The sequence below is a fragment of the Protopterus annectens genome, chromosome 1.part0 (assembly GCF_019279795.1).
Source record: "Protopterus annectens isolate FY-2018-M chromosome 1.part0, PAN1.0, whole genome shotgun sequence".
NCBI lineage: Eukaryota > Metazoa > Chordata > Ceratodontiformes > Protopteridae > Protopterus > Protopterus annectens.
Genome location: NC_056725.1, coordinates 1,256,080,590 through 1,256,107,528, shown reverse-complemented (window position 1 = coordinate 1,256,107,528; position 26,939 = coordinate 1,256,080,590). Strand labels below are relative to the sequence as shown.

The 26,939-nt window shown below is 39.1% G+C and overlaps 1 protein-coding gene across 2 annotated transcripts in view; it reads right to left on the bottom strand.

Annotated features, from left to right (window-relative positions):
* PRSS35 (serine protease 35) overlaps positions 1-26,939 on the bottom strand; it is a 130,242-nt gene that overhangs the window by 65,810 nt on the left and 37,493 nt on the right. Inside the window, exon 2 of one of the 2 annotated variants that reach the window (XM_044066016.1) lies at positions 1,777-1,849. The exons of the other annotated variant lie outside the window; for it this stretch is intronic. Coding sequence (XP_043921951.1) covers positions 1,777-1,796 — 20 coding nt within the window. The 5' untranslated portion in view covers positions 1,797-1,849. The remainder of the gene's footprint in view (positions 1-1,776; positions 1,850-26,939) is intronic. 2 annotated transcript variants of the gene reach the window in all.

Genomic DNA, 26,939 nt, shown 5'->3' with positions numbered 1-26,939 from the left:
AAGCCTCTTACACCAGCCTGTGGGACACTGTTATCTTGTCCTGGACTGACACACATCTTTCATTAATAGGTTATACAGTAAGCAAAAGAAGCTTCTGTCTACAAATACAAAAGTGAGAACTCAGAAATGGAAGACCACTCTCCTCAGCATAAACAAGCAAATAAGACAGCTTGTGCAATCTGTCACCCCAACACTTATTTTCTTTTTTCTTTTTGTTTTTTTTTTTCTTTCCCCCACTGTATAGCAGGGTAGGACTGTCCCATGGGATCCACCTGCCTCCACTCCACCAGCTACAGCACCGCTGCCCACCCCCAGCTACAGCACCGCTGCCCAGCACATCTGGTGCAGTACCTGGTAGCACCTCCTCTGCCAATCCTGCACTACCAAGTGCCTCAGGTAGTTCTGCCCTGGAGAATAGGCCTGCAGTACCTTCTGGGAGCAGTGGCAGAGGGGGGTGAGTTTTGCAGGCCCACTTCAGTGTTGCAGAAAACACAATAATAGTGGATGTGCTACATCAACATTGCACTTTTCTTCTTGGGAAGGAAGGCTGAGGATATGACAGCAAATCATTGCTAACAGAAATGTCATAGAGAGCCACAGCTGTACTTATGAGCAGGTGCACCACAAGGCCACTGACATGCTCACATCTGCATGGAGGCATTCAGATGCTGTTGCCTGAGACCAGAAGGTGGGCCTGCTGAGGAACCACCTCTCACCCCCCAGTGAGGAATTCCTGGTGAATCTTCTGACACAGGACAACTCACAACAGAGTGGCCCACAATATGTCATTGATGTGGTTGCAACTCCTCCTCAGTCCCAGGAAAATCTTCCAGGTAGGCTTTGTTATATGACCAGTTCAATACTGTTGTATAGTAAAATAATCGAGATAAAAGTTATTTCTGTGTCATTTGTGTTTTTTGGGAGATTTGAATATTAGTATGGTGATAAGCTCACTGTACTACAGCGATGCTGTAGCCAGTGGACTAGGGGCAGGTGGATCCTGTGGGACAGTCTTATCCCACTGTACTCTGGGAAAACCAAAAAATAAAAAGTAAACACACAAAACAAAAAAGAAAACAATAAACCACCTCCAAAAAAAAACAAAAAACAGAGAAAAGGGTTGGGGTGAGATAAAAAAAGGGAGAACATTAGTAACTTCATACATGACATAGAAGGCATTGATACAATTATTTGACTCTATCCTGCTATCTTTACGTTTAACACTATAAACTCCTAACAAGTTTCTTCTTTACTTTTACGATAGCCCATTTTATAACAGAGACACATTATACTACAAATTGTAGCCACCAGTCCTTGACGTGAGCATACATTGCACATATGCATGTCCCACTTACACTGATTACAGATTACTACAGAAGGTAATTTGTGCCACTGGTATAGCAGTATGAAGTTACATTTCAATAATGATGAAAACATAAAAGTATTCTATATTTGGGAAGTGTGGTTTTTGAACCCACAACCGATGACTACGCTAAAATACTGTACTTTTCATTTGTCCTACAGACAACTGCATGAAAACTTTTCCTTTTACAGTTTACAGATGGATGCCCACTGTTACTTGAGAAAATGGCACCATTGCTTTGTGCTACATTCTAAGGCGTGCATAGTTTATTTTACAGTTGTGATACGCATGCTCAATTTGATACAACTCTATTAAATACCAAATAAGCGATCCTTAACTTTTAATGCTACAAAGTTACAATACAAATTATTATTATTATAATATTATTTAGACAGTACTGTTCTGCTGCATACATATCACGTGCTGCTTGCATCCTTACTAGACGCGGGACATGGGATCAAACATTTGAGAATCTCTCCTCACCAGCTGTAGAAAAAACAGAAAAGAACACCATTATGAATACCGGTCTTGATTATATTCAGCTTTTAACTCTTACAATTACTCTATAAAATTGATACTTACACATCTTTGGGATGTCCCCTGCCCAACATTCCTCAATCCAAAGGTCAAAGGTATCACGCTTCCTCCTCCACAGGTCATCAGAATGATGTCTGCATTACTCACCTGTGTGGTGGATACCTGTCCCACTGGTTAAGGCCCTAGCAACACTATTCCAGCCTTGAGATCTATATTCTGAAATGGAATAGTCATGCGGCACCAACCTGGATCCATGCTCCCTAACTACGAGTCTAACAAAATCTTGGACTCCTGGACACCCCAACATTGCACCTGAAAGCACACACCCTCTCCAACAACTCCAGACATGCCTGCCATAGTTCAAGCTCAATGTCTAATGAGCATTTCTGACCAATTTCAGTTTATATGTTGCTGTTTCCCACCTACTGCATGTCTCATGCTTACTGGGAGTATGCACATTTTGGATTTGCAACATTTGACAATGTTGTGCATCATTTACCATCATGCAAACATGGTAGGTGAGGGTGCGCAATGCCGGGCACCATGTTTGGGTGATAGTAAGCAATGTGCAATAGTGGCAAATACTGCAATTTCTATATTATTAGGTATACAGACACTTTTGTAAATGGGCTTGTCAAATTTGCCACATACACGGTTCTCCTACATTTGCAGCTATTACAATAAGAAGGCTGAAAAAACAGTTTGTGTATCTTGCACTTCATTGCTGTAATCTACAGTCTCACAACAGTAAAACAAAACTTGCACACCATCTGCTAGAACCCTGTACCATTTGTACTCCACACCTACCCTTAACACCTGCTGCCACAGAATTAGTGAGATGATATCTGCTATTTAGTAGTTATTGCAAGGTTCTCGCTGTTTTAGCACAACACTGCTGTGTTTGCATGATGTACAATATTATTAACTGAATGCATCCAGTTCATATGTGTGGCTGTCTGGGTCCTGTCTACAACCTGGTTGGTCCTTTCCTTCTGTTTGTGTGCTGCTGCGCTTCATGCAAAGCAGCTGATCATAGCTAAGCATGTTAATGCCAAGCGGTGCATCACACAAACACTGGCAATAAAAAAAAGAATTAAAAAAAGGATTAAAAAAATTAATTAAAACACAAAACACGGACTGTCTACAGTTTTGCAGAATGTCCAGATATTTGTATCATATATTTGGCCTGTTTCTTGTAAAATGGGTGGTTTATTGTGAAATCACTGAAGATTGTAGTCAATATATAATGGCATATATCTTTCTGTTCTGTACTTGATATCTTTCAGAAAATGCATGCTTGCTCTTTGCCCTCTCATTAGTTTAGTGTTTGAGTGGAATGCTCCACAGTCAATATGCAGGTTTCACGGCCATTAACTCTGGGGCGAGTTGCGAAATCTTGCCTATGGATAAAAAAAAAATCCAGACAGTCTGGTGGTACAAGAGAGACAGTATGGAGAAAATACTAGGAAAATCAGGTACGTTATTCAAAACTAAAGAAATGTACATGATTTTCCTTGTATTTTTTTCTATCCTGTCTGTGTCATACATCTAAAGTATCCAAATTTCGACCTTTATTTAAAAAAAAAAAAAAAAAAAAACAAAAGAGCAACAGAGATCTTCCTTTCCAAAGCACTGATGTACTTTGTAAGCATGGGAGCGAAAGTCCCATACGCATGTGCAGTATATCAAGAAAGCCCTCGGATATGTAAACAATGTGGAAGAACACCACATTGCTATTATACAATGACATTATTTAAGAAAATTATGTAATTTATTTTCTTAAATAATGTCATTGTATAATAGCATAGACACATGGCTGGGTGTGGGTAATACTGATTTACTCACACCCTCATGACCTTGTGACCAAACCACACCAACCGTGGGTAAATTCAGCATTACCCACACCCAACCATGAGTTATTGCTATATCATTTGACACAGAGGGTTAAGGCCATCAGCTGTAATTCATGTGGTACAGTATTTGTCTACTGTGTGACCTGGAGCAAATCAATTAACCAGACTTTGTTCCTGGGTCACTCCTGAAAAGGGACTGTGTGTTCAGTGGGCCTACCTGGTTAACAAATGGGTGTTAGTATTGTCTTTATCAATACAAAAATAATAAAATCAACATCATTCACAATAAGGTATGTTACAGAGACCCCAATAAAACCTGCCACTACAATACATCAAACTGTTTCATGTATTAGGTGGTACTGTATGGTCAATTGGCAGCTGACTGTAAAGGAACCATTCTATCATAGCTAAATTGCTAAAAATATATTACTCTAAAGCTATTGCCTCATTCTTCCTGAAATTCAGTGCATTTAGGATTATAAATAGGATGGGGTGGAGATCTTCTACACGAGGGGGTATTGAGGGTAAAGGACTTCACAAAAAATGTACTTTTTTGATTTTGTGGAAGTTTTCTTTGGACATTCCACTGTGGCATTATGGTCATTGCTAATTTAATCTTTGGCACACCAACCTGTGCCCATATTAGCTTAAATCTAAAGCTATCATTTGCATAACTGCATCTACACATGTCCTGTGTCATGTCTTAAAATGTTTCCAGTAACCTGCCATCCAGCACAAAAGCAGACGTCTCCATGAAAAAATAAAAAAGGATACAATGATCCCGACTGTATAAATGAAGAAGAAAAAGAGAGACAGACAAGGATCCTTACACTTTAGTTTCACCGGATTACAAACTGTGATTAGATCCCTGACTCTCATTTGTTCTTTACTCCAAACTCAAGTCATACCGGGAGTATTGAGGTAGTTAGACAATGTTTTTTATGAGGATATTCGCCAACAAAAAAGAGATGGAGATCACAAACTGGTCTTCTGCCTGTGCCAGTGGTGTAATGATCTCCATCAATCAGCAGTCTGTTCTAAAGCAAAATGCTTTGCCTACAAAACGGAAAATAAAGGTGTTTGAAGAAAAGAAAAGATACCCCAACCAGTGTGACAGCTCTTTGATATGGAAACATCTGCAGGTTTGTAAAAAGATCTGCAGATTTTCAGGACTGAATTACTGAATCACAGTTAAGTCCATCAACGCATCATGGCAAAGATCTTCTTTGAAATCACAGCAAGCACCTTTTGACTTTCAAACACAAATTATGGCTCTGATGAGAACAATAAGGTTAATGAAGCAGTGATTTGCTCAGGCAGGAAGCAGACTATAAACCAGGAAGAATCAGCATTACTAGCTTGTATCAAATAAATCACCAACAGTGTTAAAAATACTCCAACTAAACAAGCAAACAAACAAAAATGGAGGTTTTTACTATATTGAAAATAGCACTAGACATCAAAAATACTTTATATATGCCAAAACAAAGACCGGCATTAGTTAAATTAAACAAAGTAACACTCTTAAAGTTTAATGGACTAATACAAAGCAGTTACTGAACTTGGACAAGAAATGGGAAAATGAGATGAGGTGAAATGAGTTAAAATAAGAAAAGCCATTTCTAAAATTGATGCATGTCACAGGTAATACTGAAACAATACTAACAGTCTAAAGGTAGTGGGTTACATTATCTCATCTGAACTATGAAGTAATGCCTCTGCTCAGCACTTCAATATACTGATTGTGCATGCATGTCCTGACACACAAAAAGACATGCCTTCTGCTTCAAGATATTTTGAGAACTTACAACTGAGAGTGCTTGAAGAAACAGGCCAGGTTGTGGGACCTTAAAGGTGCACTGATGTTTGCATTCACCACTGACTAAAGTTACTCATGGATGACTGCTGTGATCTATCATGCAATGTATGTGTGGCAGTTGACCAAGCACTCCTTTTGTCAAGAAAAAAGTCAGTATAATTGCCTGATGTTGAGCTTCCTGCTGAAATCAAACATTCTTTTAGCTTAGCACATTTCTAGATATCACTATTGTGGATTAAATAACATTTAGCTGAGAAATAGCATTGCTGTTCTTTTTAGAAATATCTGTATTTAGCTGAAGTATTTGTGCGCCCTGCTTACTCTGAATATATCTGATTGCATGTTTCCTCTCCCACCCTGCCTGTTCTTGTTGTGTTCTTATATTTGGTGGCTTTTGAGTTGCTCATCCCTATTACAAATCTCATTTTAGACACCCCTCCCAGTCCCATCTCATCAGCTCATTCTACTAAGTAAAGAGAGATCACCTGGGAAGGCCCCAGTTTCTCAACCTTGAATTATCTTGTTTCCTCCCTTTCTACTTAACCTTAAAAAATGCACTTTATTTATCTGCTTTTACTGTATTTGTGTTTCTTCCTTCTTTATTTTGCATTTGCTGCTTGTTCTTAAAAGTGTTCAATTGCATTTATTCTGCTGCATTTATTACTGATTATTAGTAGCCTGATTAAATTGTAGCTGCTATTCTAAGCCTTTTGGTTTAAGCACTTGGGCTTCAGGCCAGTTGTTCTACATTAGGAAGGTTTGTGGTCTATACTCTTGTGGCAGGACAGGTAGCTTACATACTTCTAATTTGGGAATTGCTGGTTGAAGGCTTAGTGTGTCTGTTATCCTAAAAGTGTCTTAGTTCTGGTTTAAGGACATGGGATTCAGGCCAGTTATTTTACATTAAGAAGGTTTGTTGTCTACACTCTTGTGAGAGGACAGGATCGATTCTGCCCTTCTGAACTATGAATTGCTGTTTGAAGGCTTATTGTGCCTGCTTATTTGAACTGTTTCTTTCTGAATTTGGTGCACCTTGTTTGCTGTAGCTTAGGCTAGATTCAGAACTGATGAATCTAGCTCTGTTTGTATAACTTGAGCATTAATACAGGCCATCTTTTTTGGAGAGGGTTCCCTACACTCTAGTGGCAGGAGTGTGCAGTTAGAACTCATCTGATTTGAAGGTTGCTGTAAAAGGCTCAGTTTTGAGCTTTTTTAGTTAACTGGTTAATTTGTTTAAATCAGTTTGCTCTTGTTTGCTGCTGCTTATATTTAAGTGTGTATCTCTTCTCATGTGTTAAATCAACCTAAACAGAGTTTAAATGTCATTAGCATAGTCTGGTTACAGGTTTTGCTGTATCCAGATCTGTTTGTGTGATTACTGTGTTTTCTGTTACACCATCTTGTGTTAATCAGGGCGTGCCTGCTCTTAGTGGGAGTAAGTGAACTGGTTGGAACTGGTCTGGCATAGGGTGTTTAGTTAAGAGCTCAGGAACAAGGGTTGATTGGTCATTTCCAGTGTTTCTATTTTACTTTAATTTTTGTGGCATTTAAACCATGTGTTTATGCTTGTTTGCACATTGTATACCACTACTGCACTGTTTTAACCCTTTGCAAGGTAGCTTAGCTGCATTTTCCCTTACCAGCACTCCTGTGTAAGTGAGGCCCTTGCTTGCAGCTACTGTATTGATTTTATCCTGCCCTACTCACACCTATAGCTAATCTACTCATAGTACCCCCTCTACTATCCCTGACCTCTCTTCCCCAGATTCTGATATTCCTGAATAGACACTTTCCTGTGGTTTCTTCTGCTAGTCTGGTTGATATGGGCATCCTGAGACAGTGTAGCCACTGCCTTATGTACATGGACAACCCTCTACTACTACTACTACCACCTAGGAACACAATATGTGAGAGATGCAATTGCATTAAGAAAATAGAATCCTTGCTTTCTCAGTCACAAGCCAGTACATCTGGCACTGAGAAGGTTGTCTGCACAAACACCACAGCTCTAGCACTACCCACACCTGTACAGTACATTCCTCCATATGTGGAGGTTCTCAACAAAAACATACCTAAACAAAAGAGACCTCCAAGGCAAAAGGACACATGCACATCACAACCCACTGCACCAAGCACCACATATAGTACACATGCCTGTGTCACACAGCCTCTAAGGCCCAGCCACAAACCCAACATACCAGTCAAAGAAGACTCTATCGTGAGACACACAGATGTACCCCTTACCAGGCTAGACAAGGAGAAAGGTACGGTATGTTGCTTATCAGGTGCTAGAATCTGCCATATCACACATGCACTCAAGTCTCTTAACAACAGGTACTGTTATGACTCTGTCATAGTCCATTTTGGTGTGAATGACTTGAGACATACCTCTCTGGACTATATGAAATGAGACATGATTCAGCTTACTGAATATGTGTCCCAGGCACGTATGTCCCTAGCCTTAAGCAGCATCCTACCATCACCCAGAATGATGCCTCAGTACAAACAGAAAATGACTGACTTTAACAATTGGCTTAGTTTCTGGTGTAATTCCAAGGGGGTCCAGTACCTGACAGCCTGGAATGACATGATTGACAAACCATGCTTTGCCAGAGATGACCTTCATCTGTCTCCCCTGGGCTTCAGACTTCTGGCAAAGGCTCTTGCCTCCCTCATAGTGCCTTTTTAGGCAAAATCATGAGCACAAAATTATCAACATGAAAAATTTTTCCAAACAAAATGTAACGTTCATGCTGCTAAATGCTAGGAGTCTTAGCATGAAACTGCACTCATTGCAAGCATTCCTTGCCCAGGAGGATGGTGACATTTGTGCAGTCACTGAAACCTGGTTCAAAGCTGTGGAGAGCACCCCAGCCTTACCAGGTTACTCATCCTACCATACTTGCAGGCCCCAAATGGAGAGCTACAAAGTGAAAGGAGGTGGAGTTTCACTATTTATCAAAGACAAACACACCTCCAGGCTGGTCAAATGGTATGACACACAGGAGGCAATCCAAGTGCAGTTAACTGTTGATAAAACACCTATTAAAATCATAGCTAGCTACAGACCCCTGACCATGACTCAACACACCCACTCCACCTATCTGGACTTACTTGAATCTATCATGATTCAACCCTCTACCCTGATCCTGGGGGATTTTAGCTACCCAACCATAGAGTGGAAGACCTATTCTAGCCCAAACATGAATGCCCAGAGATTCCTTGACTTTGTCAATGCCAATGCATTGGATCATCTGGTTGACACCCCTACGAGAAGTGAAAATATCCTGGACCTGGTACTAACCAACATAAGTAGCCACTGTAGCACCCCTACAATGTCATCCTCCTTGATAAGATCTGACAATAAAGTGATCACCTTCGAAGACACCATCTCCCCTGACCCTCCCCCCTTGTCAGAGTCAAACAAAAAAACTTTTCCAAAGCTGATTACAATCTCCTGAAAGCAGGTATAAGCAACTCCTTACCCACCGACCCTTCAGTAGGAACTAGCACTAATGTCCAAGCCTACACCAAAAAACTGTATGAGCACCTACATAGCTGTATGGACTCGACAATACCTGACAGGACTAAATCATCTTCCTCAAGGAAGAATAAACATGTCTGGTGGACAGCAGCAATAAACAAGCTCTATAATAAAAGGAAAAAAATTGCTGTCCAGGATCAAGAAGGAGCAGGTGCCAAGTTGGAAGTAATCTCTCCCTTGTCTGAACAAGCAAATAAGGTTATTGGAAGCTAGCTTTGAGTCCAGATTGGCCACATCCACTAAGGACAATCACAAGGCCTTCTTCACATATGCCTGCAATCTGAAAGGTAACACCCAAATCTGCTCTGAAATGGTGGTCAATAACACCACATACACAAACACCATAGACATAGCCAACCTACTGGCAGACAGGTTCAGTGAAACATTCACCCCCCCCCTGTTTCCCCATCAGTAAACCAGGACATCCCCAGCACCTTTCCCACTCCCCTCATCACCAGGGAGCAGGTGTTTAATGCCCTCTCAAGGGCAAAAAATACAGTCTCCATGTGACCCAACAACAACCCTGGCTGTATCCTACATGAACTCAGGCATGAGCTGTCAGCTCCAGTAGGCACCCTATTCAACCAAAGCCTGAGCACTGGCTTTGTCTCAGCACAGCCAAATGGAGGACAGCAACTGGCATCCCTCTACACAAAGGTGGAACGTCCACTGATGCAGGCAGTTATAGGCCCATTAGCCTAGCTAGCCTGATCTGCAAGGCTATGGAATGCATTATCATTTACCTTATAAACAAGGACATTGGCAACCTGCAAACACTTAACCCCACACAGTCTGGTTTTGTCAAAGGGAGATCATGCCTGTTAAACTTGTTCAACTTCTTTGAAAAGTCACCAAAGCCCTGGACGAGGGGAAGACAGTGCACACCACCTACCCTGACCTAGCCAAAACCTTAAATACTATTCCCCACTCAGGCATAACAGATAAACTCTCCCAGCTAGGCATCAACCCGTATGTTACCAGATAGTTAGCTAACTGGCTCAGTGATAGAACCCACTCAGTCAAAATAAGGGAAGCCACCTCTAGTAGTAGACCCATAATGAGTGGTGTACCCCAAGGATCAGTCTTGGGGCCTCTACTGTGTGGGAAATACTTTTCTGAGGTGCAAGCCAAAACCAGTGGTCTGTGGCTGACCAAGTTTGCAGATGACTGCAAGCTGGGTGCTGTCTTAAACTCCCCTAGTGACGTGAACATCCTCCAAGAAGGTCTTACCCAAACAAATGACTGGTGTCAGATGTATGGCCTCAAACTGAATGCCAATAAATGCATCATTATCCCCTTTGGGGAAAATGGAGTCCCCATTAATTATCACATTAATAACAACATACTAAGCATGCAATCAGTCTTTTCAGGCTTTCTACACAGCCCTCCTCATAAGTAAGGGTACTTCATCCAGGAACAAGGAGGTCATAACATCCCTGGACTCCTCCCTTATCAGACTCATTATTGAGTACAGTGCCCCTTTCGGCATGTACCTTGCCAAGCACATGCAACAGCTGGAGAGACCATAGAGGGTCCTGGCCAGGAAAATCCAGGGTATACTGATAGGCTAAAAGCCCTGCCCTTCTACTCAGTCTCGTACAGACAGCTCAGAGGTGACCTGTATCTGGCATACAAGGCCATCTCAGACCCAGCCTTGATGGAGTTGCTGCATATCCATAAGTCAAACTCCACTCCCGAATCTGCATGCAAGGCCTCAACCTGGTCTATAACATTAATAGAATTTGTTGGCAGGATAGATTTCTGTCTCAAAGACTACCCCATCTATGGAATAGACTGTCTCCATGTCAAGCATAGTACCTCTCTAGCCCTCTTTAAGAGGAACCTGGACAACTGGAAGGGAAAGAGAAAATACACCACTGGGATGCCACCTGTACGCCTACTGGACAGGGGAAACAGGTGCTGACTTTGTGGGAACATTGGCAGCATTTTTGGCTAGGCTTATAAGGGGCTCCGGGCCAGTAGCCTAGTATCATCCTATGAACCTATGAACCTATGGACATGAATATCGTTGTCACTTGTGTGCCTATAATTTTGATATAGCTGACCAATTTGTCTCAACAGTAAGCCCAAAGGTACTGTGTGCAAAACAGAAGATGTAGAATTTAATGTTGTATGTGTGTATGTTGAAAAGTTTTAGACCATACACTCTGTATCAGACTGAAAGTGAGTGTGGTTTATACTTGCTTTTGGACCCTGGCTATAGCTGAAGTTCAGTGGATCTTTTTACCTTTCTGCTTAATGGATAAAATAAAAACAAAATAAGTATATTTCCAGAAATAGTAATAATCATCCTAATTTGCAATCCATCTAATTCACAACTCAGTAGCAGTTTGTGTAAAAAATAAAATTATAAACATGCTAGGTATGTATGTGCAGTGATAACAAAGTCCACTGGGCAACAAGGCATTTCTATAAACAGGTATGCTTTCTCCTGTTTTGGTTGAAGAGAAGGACCAGTGCTTGCACATTTTGAGTGATGAGGTAGGTGGGACATATGCACTTCCAAGTCATCTAATATGAGAGCACCAGAGCTTAAACTATGGGTAATATAAGCATCAGATACAAATGTAAAAAAGTATATATAATAAAAGTGTGTGTGTGCGTGTGTGTGTGTGTGTGTGTGTGTGTGTGTGTGTGTGTGTGTGTGTGTATGTGTGTATAAGGAGGGCTGAGTGGTTTAGTGTATACATCTCAAATAGTGACCAGGAAAGCCAGAAACATAATTGCAAAGAAAGTGCAGCCAAGAACTGAACTTGACATGTAATGGTCAGATATGAGAACAGTACAAGACAGTGTTGCAGAAATAGACTTCTTTGCATTTGTGGGACTAAGCTTGACAAATGCAGCTGAAAGAGATGAGACTCATTTGACAACAAGGAAATACAATAAAGCAACTGAGAGTAATACAGTACGTTTCTAAGAAGAAGTGTTTCTAAGAAGAAGTGTTACGTTTCAGAAGCAGAATATTTACATTGTCCAGGAATTTGTGTGTGAAGTGAAGTGAAAAGTGGACACAATGTCATTAGACCACTGAGAATTGTGCTGCAAAAGTAACTAATTCAATTAAATATGATCTAAAATGGATTTTTCTTGTATCAGGATTTATGTGATAATTAGTGGTTTGTATCCCCAACAGTTTACGAGATTAAAGCTTTCAAGGTTCATGCAGCCCTTGTTTAAAGTAATGCAGACACCCACACGCTTGTCTCAACTAACTACTGCATTTGCAGTATGCAGACATCTAGTTCTTAGCTTCCGAGTTAGTGCAGAGCTATGACGATAAAGAATGGCTGCAGCAGTCTGCCTACAGAGGCCTTGTGGCATTAAATAGAGCTGATGTGAACAGTTTCTGATGGAGCTTCCACTTGTAAATCATGGCTCCGCTTCATCATATAATACTGAAAGAGAAGCAGCAGATTCATTACTTGTAGTTTAAAGTGCGTGTTACTCAGGGTGGAGGTGGAACAATGTTGCATTTTGATTCTGAACAAAAAACACTGACATTCAGGAAAGCACAACAAAAGAAGCACAGAAAGTTGATGGAATCTTAACCGCTACATGCCCTGCTTGTACTTTCCCCAAGCCAAAGCACAGACCTTCCTGAAGATGACAGAATGATGGATTAGGGAAAAGCCCAATTATACCATGCAGTGGCGTGATGTGTGTCCCAGGAGAACCACATGATCATCAGTGGAAGTGAAGAACTGGAACTGGGAGAAGCTCTACCCTTACCTCATACCACACCAGCCCAAGCTTTTCGCTGCTCCTTTTAATTTTCTTAAATGTACATGTTACTTATGCGATGGCATGGTTTCAAAGAAAGTTTTTCTTATCCGTTTAGTTACTTTACTTCACGTACTTGGGCAGATTTTCTGACTTTTTTTATAAAAAGGGATCCTTAAACTTGATTGCTGGTTCTTGCACAATATTTGGATGTTGTGTATCACTTTAGAAACATGCAAGTACATGTAAAAGTACCCTGCATGCTTCAAGTTCATTCCGCAAAACGTAAGTGATGGTCACCTGCATGTGTATTGCTGTGAACAATTCTTTGGTGGATTGGACTTAGCTCAACTTACCTTGCTGGTGTGCACAAAGAAAAGACAATGAACAGCAAAATGTTTCTACCCTGCTTTTGCGACTTTAGGACACTGCATTTAGCATTTTTGTTTATCTCAGCATACCTCTATCTCTCATCTAACTTCTGTAGTTTGACTGCTAGATTAAGGAGGTGATTGGCTAACAACTTTAGCTAACTCCTTGTTGTGTTCTTTGAAATATACAGGCACCTGGAAGGTGAAAATAATCTGGTTCACACAGTCTGTTTTGTTTACCTTCTCTAATAAAATGAATGCAATGTTTTTTTTTTCAGTATACTGTTCTCAGTTGTTATTCTGTATGTCTGCCAGACATATATGAAAATCATTGTTGTAGAGAATCTCAATGCATCCTTGTGCAGTCTGTGAAGATTTTGCCACATCTTACTTCAATTATTCTAAACTTAAGCATGACATTAAGATTGTTATTTCTGGATATTTTCTGAAAATGTTTGCCTTGTTGACAAATCTGCGTCCTTATGACCTTTAAAACAATTTTAACATAAATCCCATACCCTTTCCTCTGAAGTGTACATACTAACATCATTAAATTGCCCTATCTTCTTCAACAATTCACTTGAAGGTTATACAACCGTTTAGTTTCAATCTGTCAGATGCCTCTGTTGTATGTCATTTTAGAGATGTGGCCTTGTGAACTGGGTACAGTCTAGCGATGACGTTGTAATGACAGCACTACCTTTTGCATCGCTATTTCTTTTTTTGCCATTGATTATGACCTTGAACTTCTCTGTCCTTTTGTTTCTTCCTATTAACTTAGCACAATACAATGCAGCTACTTTAAAGCTATGACTGTACCTAATGTGGATTCCCATTTTCAGCTGTGTTTGGCTATTAGCATTTCTTATACCGTGTTTTCTTTTTTCTGGATTTTAGTGCTTCAGCTGCACAATGTTATAGATATTTTTTAATTTTAGACATTATATAGCATACACAATGCTTCTCCCCATCTATCTTTTTTTCTAAAGAAGCTGAAGATGATTAATTCCTAATGCAGTGAATTGATTCAATTGATTTAACTTGACATCGCTTCCCTCCTTCTTTCTATGGCTTCCTTGCCTTAAATGTCCTCCTAATTCTTATTTAGAGACAATAGTAGTTATATGTATGCATCTCCCACAATGAATACTATGAGACTAAAAGTTCCTACAAGAAAACATCAGTGGATTTAAATACCCACACTGAACTGACTTAACTTCTTGAGTTTTATTTTACTAATAATTTTGTCATTCTGCTAAGTGGCATAAATTATCCTAATATTAACTGGTTGGACTATTTATCTAATAAGAAACAGGATACTGAGCTCTAGATAGTCTAGTTCACTTTAACATGACACAGCTTATTAATTTTAGTACAAGAGGTGATGATATGTTGGGCTTATTAGTAAGTAATAGAACTTCTCATGTAAATGACATCTAAGTAGGTCCTCCTTTGAGTAACTCATACCTTGTGTGCACACCTCTGAAGTTTAATTGTGAGGAAAATTAAAAGAATAACCAGACTGTGCCTAACCCCACACAAGCTATAGCAATCTTCTGAGGTTTAACTATTTTTCTGTTTAGACAATGTTGTGAGTATGTTACATAGGCTCATAGGCAAAAACTATTCAATCTGCAGATCATTACAATCCTGGCCAAAAAAATCCATTTCATAGTTCCCTCCACTCTAAATAAAGGTAAGTCATGATAGGCCAGGGCAGAATGTAAGGAATCTTAAAGAATTTTTTGCTGGAAGTCTGTTTAAGCCAGATAAAACAAATACTCAAATTTCACATCACAATGAGTCTGAGAAAGCTGTGACAAAATGTAGCAGTAGCAGAACTCTTTGTAGTCTGGCATGTCTCTTTTAATAATTACCTTTTTGATAAAGTCAGACCATAAGCTAGTGACCTTTTCCCTCAAAACATCTTAACCCCATAAAATCAATATGTCAGAATTCAAGTACACAAATCTCTTCAAATTGTGTGAAAAAGTGTTGAAATTCACTTATAATGACATTGTATCAATTACTGCCCCAACAGATGGATTTGTCAATGAGTTTTATACACGTATAGATAAATGTAAAGAATCTTCAGTTCCGTCCAGATCCAAAAATAGTGCAACCATCCTATGGCCCACAAACATCAAGGAAGTTTACAGTCAAATGAAAATACAGCAGATGCAAACACCCGCAAGCCAAGGAATGTAATCAGAATTTGCCTAAGAATTTTAAAAAGACTATTAAATCTACTAAAGTAGCTCTGAACTAGCTCTGAACTTATGCTGGCATTTGAGGACAAAGGCAATTACAAATATTTTGTTTGTTATATTAGAAAAATAAGAATCAAGCTAGAGCGTCTTCTGTGTGGAGATATGCGTGAATGGGCTAACCTTCGTTGAAGGTTGTGCATCAGAGCTGGCAACTCGGCATGTAAAAATCTGCTGCCAATCATTAGCGGACCAGAGTTCCGCTTTGGCAACCCCTAACCGGGAAAAGCCGAAAGACACAACAACAACTAAATACACAGAATTTTTTTCTAAATAACAAAACCTACTCAGACCTGGTAGATATTGAAAATATTCTAAAAATAACTTTCTTGTAAACTTCACTCTTGAGATGACTATCCAAAACCCTAAGATCCCCATAGGTCTCAACCCCCCTTGTCATCGTCACTAAAGAACATATACGGAAAGTGCTGTCCAAGATCAAAAATACTTCCTCCATGGGAATAACAACATACCTGATTCTTTGATAAACAATAAAAAACATGCCCTGGCAGAACCTCTGCGTAAGCTATTTAGCCTGAGCCTGCTACTGGCTCAGTCCAGGAAGTATGGTGTATAGGATTGGTAAAACCTCTCCATAAAGGCGGCCCTAACACCAACCCTGGAAATTATAGGCCAATCAGCCTGATACATCTTATTTGTAAGGCCATGAACACATTATAACAGACTTGATTAACATCGATATTAAAAATCTCATTCGGCTATATGTTGAGCAAATGGGTTTTGTAAAAGTATTGCCTGACTAATGAACCTGGTAAACTTCTTTGAAAAGGTAACACAAACTGTTGACAGTAGCCACACTATACATGCAGCTCACTTTGTTCTGGCCAAGGCATTTGACATATCCCCCCATGCTAGCATAATTAGTAAACTAAAGGTATTACTAATGGATTCCTGTGAGGTAAGATAGACAGCAAATTAGATAAAAGGCAGAACTCATAAAGTACCGGTAACAGGGTCAGTATCTCAGCACATGAAGGAAACTAGTGGTGTCCAGCAGGGCTCTATGCTACAACTACTTTGGTCTTGTACTTACTTCTCTGACATGCACACTAACCAGGTTTGTGGATGACTGCAAACTGTGAGTCATTGCCAAATCTCTGTCTTACACAGAAGCCCTCCAGCAGGAATGTAAACTTACAAAGGCCTTATATTGAAAATGAGCTTATATTAAATGCTAAAAGTACAATAGTTGCATTTGGCAGACAAACGATTCCCCTAGTATTCAGCATTGACATGAAACTGTAGTTAGAGACCTAGAAACTTTGGTTGGGGGTACCTCACCAGACATGTCAAAAAGCTAGAAAACTTGCAGAAGTTTCTAACAAGGCAGATCACAGGTTTAAAATCCCTACGTTACCAGAAAAGACTAGCTGCAACGTCACTCTCCTTTGCATCTTTAGCCTTTTTTGAGCAGACCTATGCCTTGCCTTCCAAGCAGTCAGAAAACCAGCAGTGCAGGATCTCTTGTACCTTGCTAGTCTTTGCAAGAGAATGAAATATCACTAAGTAACAAAACAAACATTAGCACCACTTTGTCACCTTTGTCAGTAATATCAAACAAGATGAAACAATGGCAAGTGAAATGATATATAACTATGCATTAAACTAGACAACTGAATATTACCAGTAACAAATACTTTGTGCATATTCCAGAAAATTAGTTAGGCAAAGCATCCAACTAAATTCCCCATTACAAGCATTACACAATACACAATAAATTAAGTTAACGAATTGAAGAATGGCAGTAGAATGTAAGTGTCTTTGTACTACAACCCCCTAATGGTTTTCTCTACAATCTACATCCCTATTGTTCCCTAAAGCTGCACCAATTTGCCATCATCATGGGGATCCAAACAATAACAGGGTAACTAGCTTTGAATGACTTCAAGGAAGTAATTAATCTCTGTCCCTGCCCAAATATCAATTATACAATGACCCCCCATTAATATTCCAAAATGTGCACACTGATTGGTCAGCGTGTCCATTGTAAATCAGACTTATACTAATGGAAAAAGGTCTGGTTGCCCGGACATTTTCCATTAGTATAAGTCTTTTTTTTTTTTTTTTGTGTTGGACAACAACGGAGAATGGAAGAGCTCCATTGCTGTTATCTCGCTATGTTAAAAGAGTTTAACATAGCGAGATATCTTAAAAAAAAGCAACAGAGATCTTCCTGTCTCCGTTGCTTTTTTTAAAGCTGTCTTGCTACGTTAAATGAGAGTTCCCTGCCCACTGCACAGATTAGCCAAAGTCCAAGAAAGGAAAAAAAGTTCAGTTAGTATAGCTTAGAGTCAGACTGGTGAAGACAAGAGGTTAGATTCAGGAATGCCTACACTAAGTGTACACTAAATGTACTACATTCTGAGTGAATAGACAATGCAAGCATCATACCTTCTTCCTCCTAAATTTAGTTTTCCTACTGATTTTATTACAGCCCTAAATACTGAGGGGGTTCATTAAAGGTTACCACAAAGCATAGACTACGTACACATTTACTGTAATATTTCTGAGTTAATAGATGGCACAAAAAATGTGGTAAGAATGTTTTTGATTACAGAACACGTACAGTTAGCATAGGCATTCATAAGAATCTAGACATCTGTAGCAGGTTCTCAAGGATGCAGGGAAGGTTGACTAGGCATATGATGTAACGTGTGCTATTCAAAGCTATGGTTAATGAGAAAAGACACCTTTGAGGGCTATCATCTCCATCAACTTTAGTTTCAGACTGTACCACATTGTATATCAAACCAGACCACATCCTACACAAAGAAAATTCTGGAGAAGGTGGAAGGTGCCAATAATTTAATGATGCAAGTTATATTTTCCTTTTTTTTTTCTAGAAGAAAAATATTTCCCCACCATTTGATAGCTATATTTCCACAGATATCAAAGAACTTTATAACTTTCAGAGCAGCAGTTATTTTTCAAATTAGATAACCGCATCATTATAACACTTTAATAGTATATAAAATAAGAAACATTTGAAAAGGCAAGTTAGATAACTTGATACACTTCACCTCTTTTATTTTTTCAGATTTTCCACTTCTTATTTTATATGAAGCCTCTAAATATCTAGCTAGCTGCTGGAGCAGCCTTTGAAATCTTGAATAGTTAGTGGATTCTGTAGTCTATAGTAATGATGCTGAACTAGGAATGCCAACAGTTTGTCTACACCAGCGGAAGTATCCAGTGGAAATCATCATAGGCATGATAAAAAGGTTTAAATGCTAAATGCAAAATATCAACAAAAACTTTTCAAAAATGTACTTTACCAAATCCATGAAATGCTGAAAATACAAAACCTTTCTGTAATACTAAGCCTAATTTGTCTGAATAGTGGTAATATTACTGAACAGGTTTTTCTAAGATAAGATGTAGGGTTAGGGTTAGCAGACTATGCCACCTTGCACCAACTTAGTAACACCTGCTAACCCTAACCCTGCCCCCAGCCATAACTGTATACCTTATCTTAGAAAAAAAACTTTCTGTATCATTACCACTACACACACACACACACACACACACACACACACACACACACACACACACACACACACACACACACACACACACACACACACACACACACACTAACATTCACACTGCATTTATCCCGTGACCTAACCCTACCTCTAACTCTAACCTGCCAAGAGTCGCACACACAGACACATGCACACACATATGGACACACATACACATATACACCCTTATACAAATCCACTTATCTGTTTTGAAGAAAAAATAGGCATTCTATAATATAGCTATTCAAGTAATATGCAAGCTTGTCAAAATGTCTCCTCTTGATACTTTTCAAATGGTATACCTTCATTTAACTGAACATCATCTGTACGATCGCACTATTGTGCGACTTTAAATGCCGAAATATACTATTTCAGATGGAACAAGATTTCAAAAATGGTAATCTGAAAAAACAGATTTGACCATTTTTGAAATCCAAACATCTCCAAACATCGTTATGCAGGGGGGCAAGCCCCCCTCCTGCACCCACCATGTGGGGGGGGGGCTGTGCCCCCCCACTTTAATATGCAAACTGTGAGATCACACTACAGTGAGGGAAAAGGTTCATTTCCAGATCCCTGCTATAGTGCGATCTGCACCTGAAATGCCAACTTCCAATGAGCGAATGCCAATGTGTATTCGCTCATTGGAAGTCGAACCATTGTCACTCGGCATTTCAGAAATCTGGAGGTTGTACCTTTGTACTTTGGTGCATCGTACAACCTCCTTTCACATAAATGAAGGTATACCTTTCAAACATATGCATATTCGATAAAGTGTAATGGATCCCCAGTGGAATACCACAGAGCTTCATACTCATCACACACTGATCTTTGGTATCTTTTCTTTCTAACATACAAGCTCAAGATTAAATCTTTTGGCTCCCTAAGTTTTCAGAAGACTGCAAACTAGTGATCACTTCCCTACTGATGTGTTGAGTTACCAGACAGGGTTACACACAAACTGCAACTGGTGTAAGGATAAAATGCTGGTAACCATTTGAATGGTTAAGATTCATAATGTCGAATCCTAGAATGTGCAGACTGAATGGCTAAAGATCCAGACTTACATATACTAAATCCAGGATTTTTATTTCTTCAAATACTTCTTTACTTTGAGCTATGGAGATCTCCGGGTTGGCATACATGAGTTTGGGGTGGGGTGGGGTTCTTGATCCCCTGCAAAAGACAATTTTAAACTAAAAGAATTATGTTTGATATTTAATCTGCTTCTAAATTTTCAGTCTTTTTACCACTTTTTGGATTTTGACATTTTGAGTACATACAATTCATTAGGGAGACTAAAAAGTTTGGAATAAAGCATAAATAAATGTAGCAATGTCACTTCTGGGAAACAACTGGCCCAGGCCCTGCCATCTATAGCACAAAGGGAGCAACACTAAAGGTAGAGTTCATTTACAGATAAGGACCTCATCTTTGAACAGTGGCTTGCCACAATAGTAAAAAAGGCATTTAGTGTAACCCACATAACACTATAGGAAATTAGAAGCTACATTAGGGAGGTCATTCCCTTCTTGTAGACCTCAGTTGCCTGGCCAGTTGTGGAGTATAATGCTCGTGTTTGCAGTCTCTTGACAAGACACCTGATCCAGTAACAGAGAGTGCATGTTTGCAGTCTCTTGACAAGACACCTGATCCAGTAACAGAGAGTGCAGAAAGTCCACACTAAGCGCACTCAGAGTTTGGAAACCTTTGTTACTCAGACAGGCTGAAGAAGCTATCCATCTTGTCAGTGTCATACTGCCTCCAGAAGTGGGATTTGTGCCTTGCCTTTGGGGATATGAAAGACCATCTCCTCTTTAGTACTCTTCTGAAACAAAGCAGTGAGAGAACTAATGCATAAATGAAGAATGTCACTCTTAGGATCCCATAAACAACTGCAAAAAACATGCTAAATTTTATTAATGATTTGCTAACCAAGTAAGTGGACTGCTCTGTGGCCCCTTTTCAGCCACATGGGCAAGGATAAATACCACGTCTGGATAATTTAGTCTAACTAATCAAACAGCAAGTTTTTGAAATGCAGGAAATCTGAGCATCTAGGGAAATAGAACAAAGACATGAATAGAAAATGTAAACCTCACACAACAGTGACCAGAAGTTGGGAGTGAACCCCCAATATGAAGCAGAGGTCTTACCATTGAGTCACAATGCCGATCTGAAGTCAGACAAGTATAACATATTTCTTACCTTTGGAAAAAATTCTCCTCCACATCTTGAAGCAATGTCAGTCCATTAACATATTTAAAAACACCTCAATGAATACATTAGTACATGTACATTTCTTTTTTAAACAGTGTATCACTTTATTCACTTTATTAAAATAGTAATAAGCAACCACATAAAGGGCATAGTAACATGATATCCATCCACCCACAACTCCTTTTTCTACCCATTTTTACACATGGGGTTGGGGTGTCACCATACCTCTCAACCTTTCAACGCAAGAAATTTGGACAAAGCCAGAGATAATGGGGGGGGGGGGTCAAAGGCCCCAAAATAGGGACAGATTTTAAATATTGCTCCCATCAACTTAGAAAGTTGCTAGAATAGCAGTTTTTGCATTATTATGTATTTCCTGAAGGATATGAAAACTAAAATGCCAATGTCTGTCATTTCACATTATTTAATGAGTGTAGTCCTCAGTGATTTGCCAGAAAACCACAAATTTTATAAGGAACAGACCAAAAATATGAGGCAAAAATCTCGACAGTTGAGAGGTATGGGTGTCACTTCAACAGTGACAGCATGAAAAGTAGCAATGACAAAATAAACACCAAATATAAATACTAATAATATGATTACTGATGAACAAATGCATATTATTAACAAGCAATGTACAAACATCATACTTACAGTACAAAACATAAAGTCAAAAGTAGCAGTAAGTGAAAACAGCAAATACAATTATGGGAAAATAAATGCATATTAAACAGTAAATACTTTACAAGATCGTTTAATTTTATCACAAGGATTCATTATTGTGTTTAACACAGTGGTTGGTAAAAGCCTCCATCGTTCTGAAGAATGCCACAAACTAAAGTGGCAATGTGCTTATACTGCTTGGCTACCAGCAAAATGACCAACTTCAATACAGCTTAGTTTCCAAGGGAACTTCCAATAGGAAGCTATGTATTCTCAATGAAAACTCTTAACTGGAAAAAGAGTAGCCTTGAGGATCTCTTTGATGCCCAGGCTATGAATGGGCCATAGTAAACAATATTCCAGGTAGATAGGGGAATGAAATTTCTAAAATAACTGGCATTAGCTGAGTGGCCCATTGTCATATAGCCACTATCACTCATCAAGACCAAAACTGTTTGTTTGAACCCCACTTGTGACAAAGCTGAAACACATCCACTACGTGTTCCTGCTTGTGGGAAACCTCCAGCGTTGCTATATTTGGGTGACCGATATCCTCTATGTCTAAAAAGGCCCAAGATACTGTAGTACAACACTTGCTTATAAATGGACTGCACCGTAAGAATGTCTGACTATGTCACTTAAAGAGGCATGACATTTTCTCCCCTTCAGGACCACCCTGTAAGCTCTTATTCAAAGATAAGTGCCTGGAACAGTGGTTCAACTGCCAGGAGGAAAAGAGATGAGTACAGAAGGCAACCTTGATGAGCAACTTTGTGCCACTCTAAGGCTGATGACAACAGAGAATTGGTCAAGATTTTGACTATAGGGTGACGGATACAGTACTTGAGTCTTCAAGAATTCCAGATGTGGCCTTGACCTACCACAGATGACAACAGCTAATAGAGTTGAGTGTCTTCTTGAAGCCACCAAAGACCAACATGGCTGGATATTCCCTATCTTTCATATCTTCCATAAGCGTTGTTAGCATATGCAAATGATAAGTACTAGATATGAATAGGACAAAAAACATTTGGACTTTAGTGATCAATAGTGAAAACAGATACTGGAGCCTCCACGTGAATAAGTTGGTGTAGATCTCTACAATGGAATTCTCAAGGATATGGGACAGTAATCAAAGACTAGGCTTCAGGAGGGTAGCCATAATGGAAATGCAAGCAGCTTAACACAGAGGTCACAGAACCAAAGACTCATCCATATGGCTTGGTTGTGTTGTAAGATGTGAATTTCACAATTGAGATTATCCCACCATGGTGCTTTGCCTTTTACATAGCTCTAGATGGTGTTTGCAACACTGATTGGTTAGGACAGTGTGATACCAGGGAAATAATGCCAGTCTAGCTATGTGAAATTTTGTAAATAATTATATGTTACTTGCAAATATATATATGATATATATATATATATATATATATATATATATATATGATATATATATATTAATGTGACACTGCCAGCCCAGCTATCTGGAATTTTGTAAATAATCATATGTCATTTGTGAATATCAATATGATTCATATGCTTGTCTTACACACGTAAGTGAACTATATGTTATGTACTCAGCTTCAAGAATGTAACCACAGTGTATCCTACTGGAAAAGAACAGAAATGTACATAAACTATATACCTGTGCAAATGTCTGTTTTAATAGTAGAAGCTGAAACATAGAGAGTTAACTTGCAAAACTTCATGAAAATAGGTTGAAAAGTGGTTTACGATTGTGTTATCTCAGTGCAGTGCAGCAAGCAGACAATATCTAGAGCTAGAGGGTTTCCTTTTGTCTGAAAACAGAAATAATTACTAGGTTTCAAATGTAAACATGTTTTTATTACCCTATAACTTCCTAGCAGCTGCACACTTCTGAGAGATATTCATTTTTGACACAGAGGTGTTAAATTCTAAGTATCTGTTTAGCCTGGGAACTGAAGTCAGGTGACAAAGAGTGATGCCATTTGAGCTAACCCAGCAGTAATGTTGATTATTAATTTAAGAGCTCTCTCAGAGAAAGACTGTGCATTTTGTATCTTGTCTTGGACCTAGAAACATCCATTATCTGCATTTGCCTTGCTTTGCAAGTAAGTTATTTAGGGCATAGTATCTTTTACATATAGATAAGGATATAGTAAAGATTAGTTTAGATTTTTTTCTGTATTTATTTGAGACTGTCCTGCAATGTTGTTTTAAAATATTCCCTGTGATTCTGAATTCTGTAGTTATTGTGTTGTTTAAGTATTGTATTATTTTATTATTTATTATTAAATATATTTAAACCTTTTAATTGTGACTGGTTTGTTTTGAGATATTTAAGCTCTTAGTGTACTTGCATATGTATTTGGTGACACTGTATAGACCACTCCAGTAGCCTTGCTCTTAGTCACACTTACCATTTGGATAATAGTAACATTACACAATAGGATTGGGCACCCTTTGTAACGGCCTTAGAGTTGCTGATAAGTAGTGATTAGTGGCAGTGATAAGGGCAAAAGGGGGCATAGCTAGTAAACCTGTGCCAGCCTTCCCCAGGAGTGTCTGTATGTTTGTGTATAAATCAAATCTCGAAGTGTGAGTGTGTGTGTCAGCTAAGTGTGCAGGGACACAAAGCACTGGTTGGACAGAGAGGGTGCTGGAGGTTTTGGCTTGACCACTCAGCTGAGATCTTAATGCTATAGCTGTGCCAGTGGGGAGTCTTATTGGGGACATGGAGAAAGAAGCAGAAACCAGCACCAGACTGACTGTGATCTCCGTCTGCTCTTAAGGGAAATTGTACTTTACTGTGTGTGTACTTGTCATCCTCCCATTGTGTATGTCCCTCACTGTTGCCAGTGGTGAGGATTAAGGCTCCTTGATTACTGGGCCAGTGCAGGGGCATCACAGACAGCATGGCAACATTTCTAGTATCTAGCTGAGGGAAGTTAGCTTTAACTATGGAATACTACAATCCAATCTATGGAAGGTGAAATATTATATATATTGGTAATGGTTCCTAAGTGCCATATCAATTATTTTTGAGTCAATGTCTTGCACTCCTTTGGCAGAGATTGTGTGTCCTGTAGACTGCTGTAACTTTCCTGCCTTGTTCCCTACATCCCAGAAACAAGTCATTACTCTACACAAATGGAAAGACATCAGTTTATTTTTCATTAAACCTAATCCAGTGTGTCCTTGGTGTAAATTAATAATGGCTTTCTTATACTGAAAGCAAGATGCTTTGAGCATCTTCACATCTGTTACTTTTCTATGAATTTCACTAAAACTACCTTTCCGTTCCTTGTTCTTATAGAATTTCACTGTTTTGCAGCAGGATCAGAAGTACAACATTAATAATTCCTATCATACTGTAAGAAGCTGTGAACCTGTGAAGTTGTGGTATATAAATATATTAGCTTTGTACTGAATCTGTTTCAATATGCAGGCATCAGATAAAAGTGAAGGATCTGCTCTCCATACTTCAGTATACATCTTTAGTCCAGCTAAATCAAATTGCAGCACACCTCCCTGAGGGTCAGCCATATTGCAAGGAATACTCAAACATCAGAAATTGGCAAAATTGCCTTGGGATGGTAATACAGAAACCTAATATGCTTATATTGTTGGTATTTGAAAAAGTGCCAGGCTGGTTTATTTGGCTGTAAGTTCCCACCAGACCTCTACAAGTCAACATTTGTGCATTAGTGTAAGAAGCAGCTTTTGCCATAGTACATGTGTCTCTTCCTTAGGGTGCATTCTGGCTGGAGCAGAATAACCTGCAAAATGATCATTATCACAGCTGTGCAATGACTAAGTAGCACAACAGGCGTGAGTCAGTGATATGTGAGTCAACATTTCCAAGCAGAGAAGCCCATTCAGTGTCTGAAATGTTCTCAGACCCATCTGTCATCTCCATCTTTCTGGGGTACAAACAACACCTCATATCTTAGATAACAATTATCAGAACACTATTTCTGAAGTATTAACTAAACTGTGTAAAGTAAAACACCCCATGTTCAAGACATCTAGACATCTAACATGTATGTGAGCTAAATGACCTCTTGCACAAATTACATGTCAGTTTTGTGTTGCTTTACATCATATTTAATTGGGACATTAAGACCCAGAACATTAACAGTAGGCCAGTTAACTATGACATTCAATAACTAAACACATAACCCAGAAAATGTTCGGTTTACAAGCCCATAACAAAAAACAGGCTACTGTGTGAGTAGGTTTACTAATTAAAGTTTAATCATACTCAGTGGGGTATCTTCCAACTACTTACTTAGGCAAGGATCAGCATGGTGACAGACCCATTTAAATAACAGTCTTTTTCCCTTAGATGAATTTAGGTTTAGGGCCTATGAATTTCTTTAAGCTTGTTGGTGCTATTAGTTTATTTAGGGATATGGGGATCCTAAGTATTTAATGAAGCACAGCTGTGGAATCATCTGAGAGGGGTTCAGAATGATTTTGGGTAGTGCTACCTGGAGTGAACAGTTGTCTGGCTGAAAATTTCCTAAGAGAAGAATGTAGTTCTGGGCCATTCTTATTTATATTTGGTTTACTATCAAATGATTGAAAACAAAAAGACTGAATCCCAAAAAGACTGAAAATTAAAAATACTGAATGATGGAATTTACCCCTTCTCCACTGTTGTGCGATCTTGGAGTTGGTATATATAGTTAGCAGGGGGAAGCAGGGAGGCTTGCCTCTCGCATTAAAATTCTATTCAGTATTTTGAATTTTCAGTGTTTGTGGGATTCATTCTTTTGGTTTTCTGTCATTTGATAGTAAACCTTTATATTTTATCACTGGCAGGGCTTATAGATGCTATAACTGTCCTGCTGTTGGGATAGCAGTATATCTTTAACTGACAGTGACAGAGTTTTATATGTTTAGCTCTGACTATCGGAGCTCCTTGTAGTGCTAGCTTATTTGAGTCCTTGAATGTTTCATTATTAACTACCTCACTGAGCAGTTGTGCTTGTAGGATAGTCCAGCATTGCTGCCTGGTGAAAACAA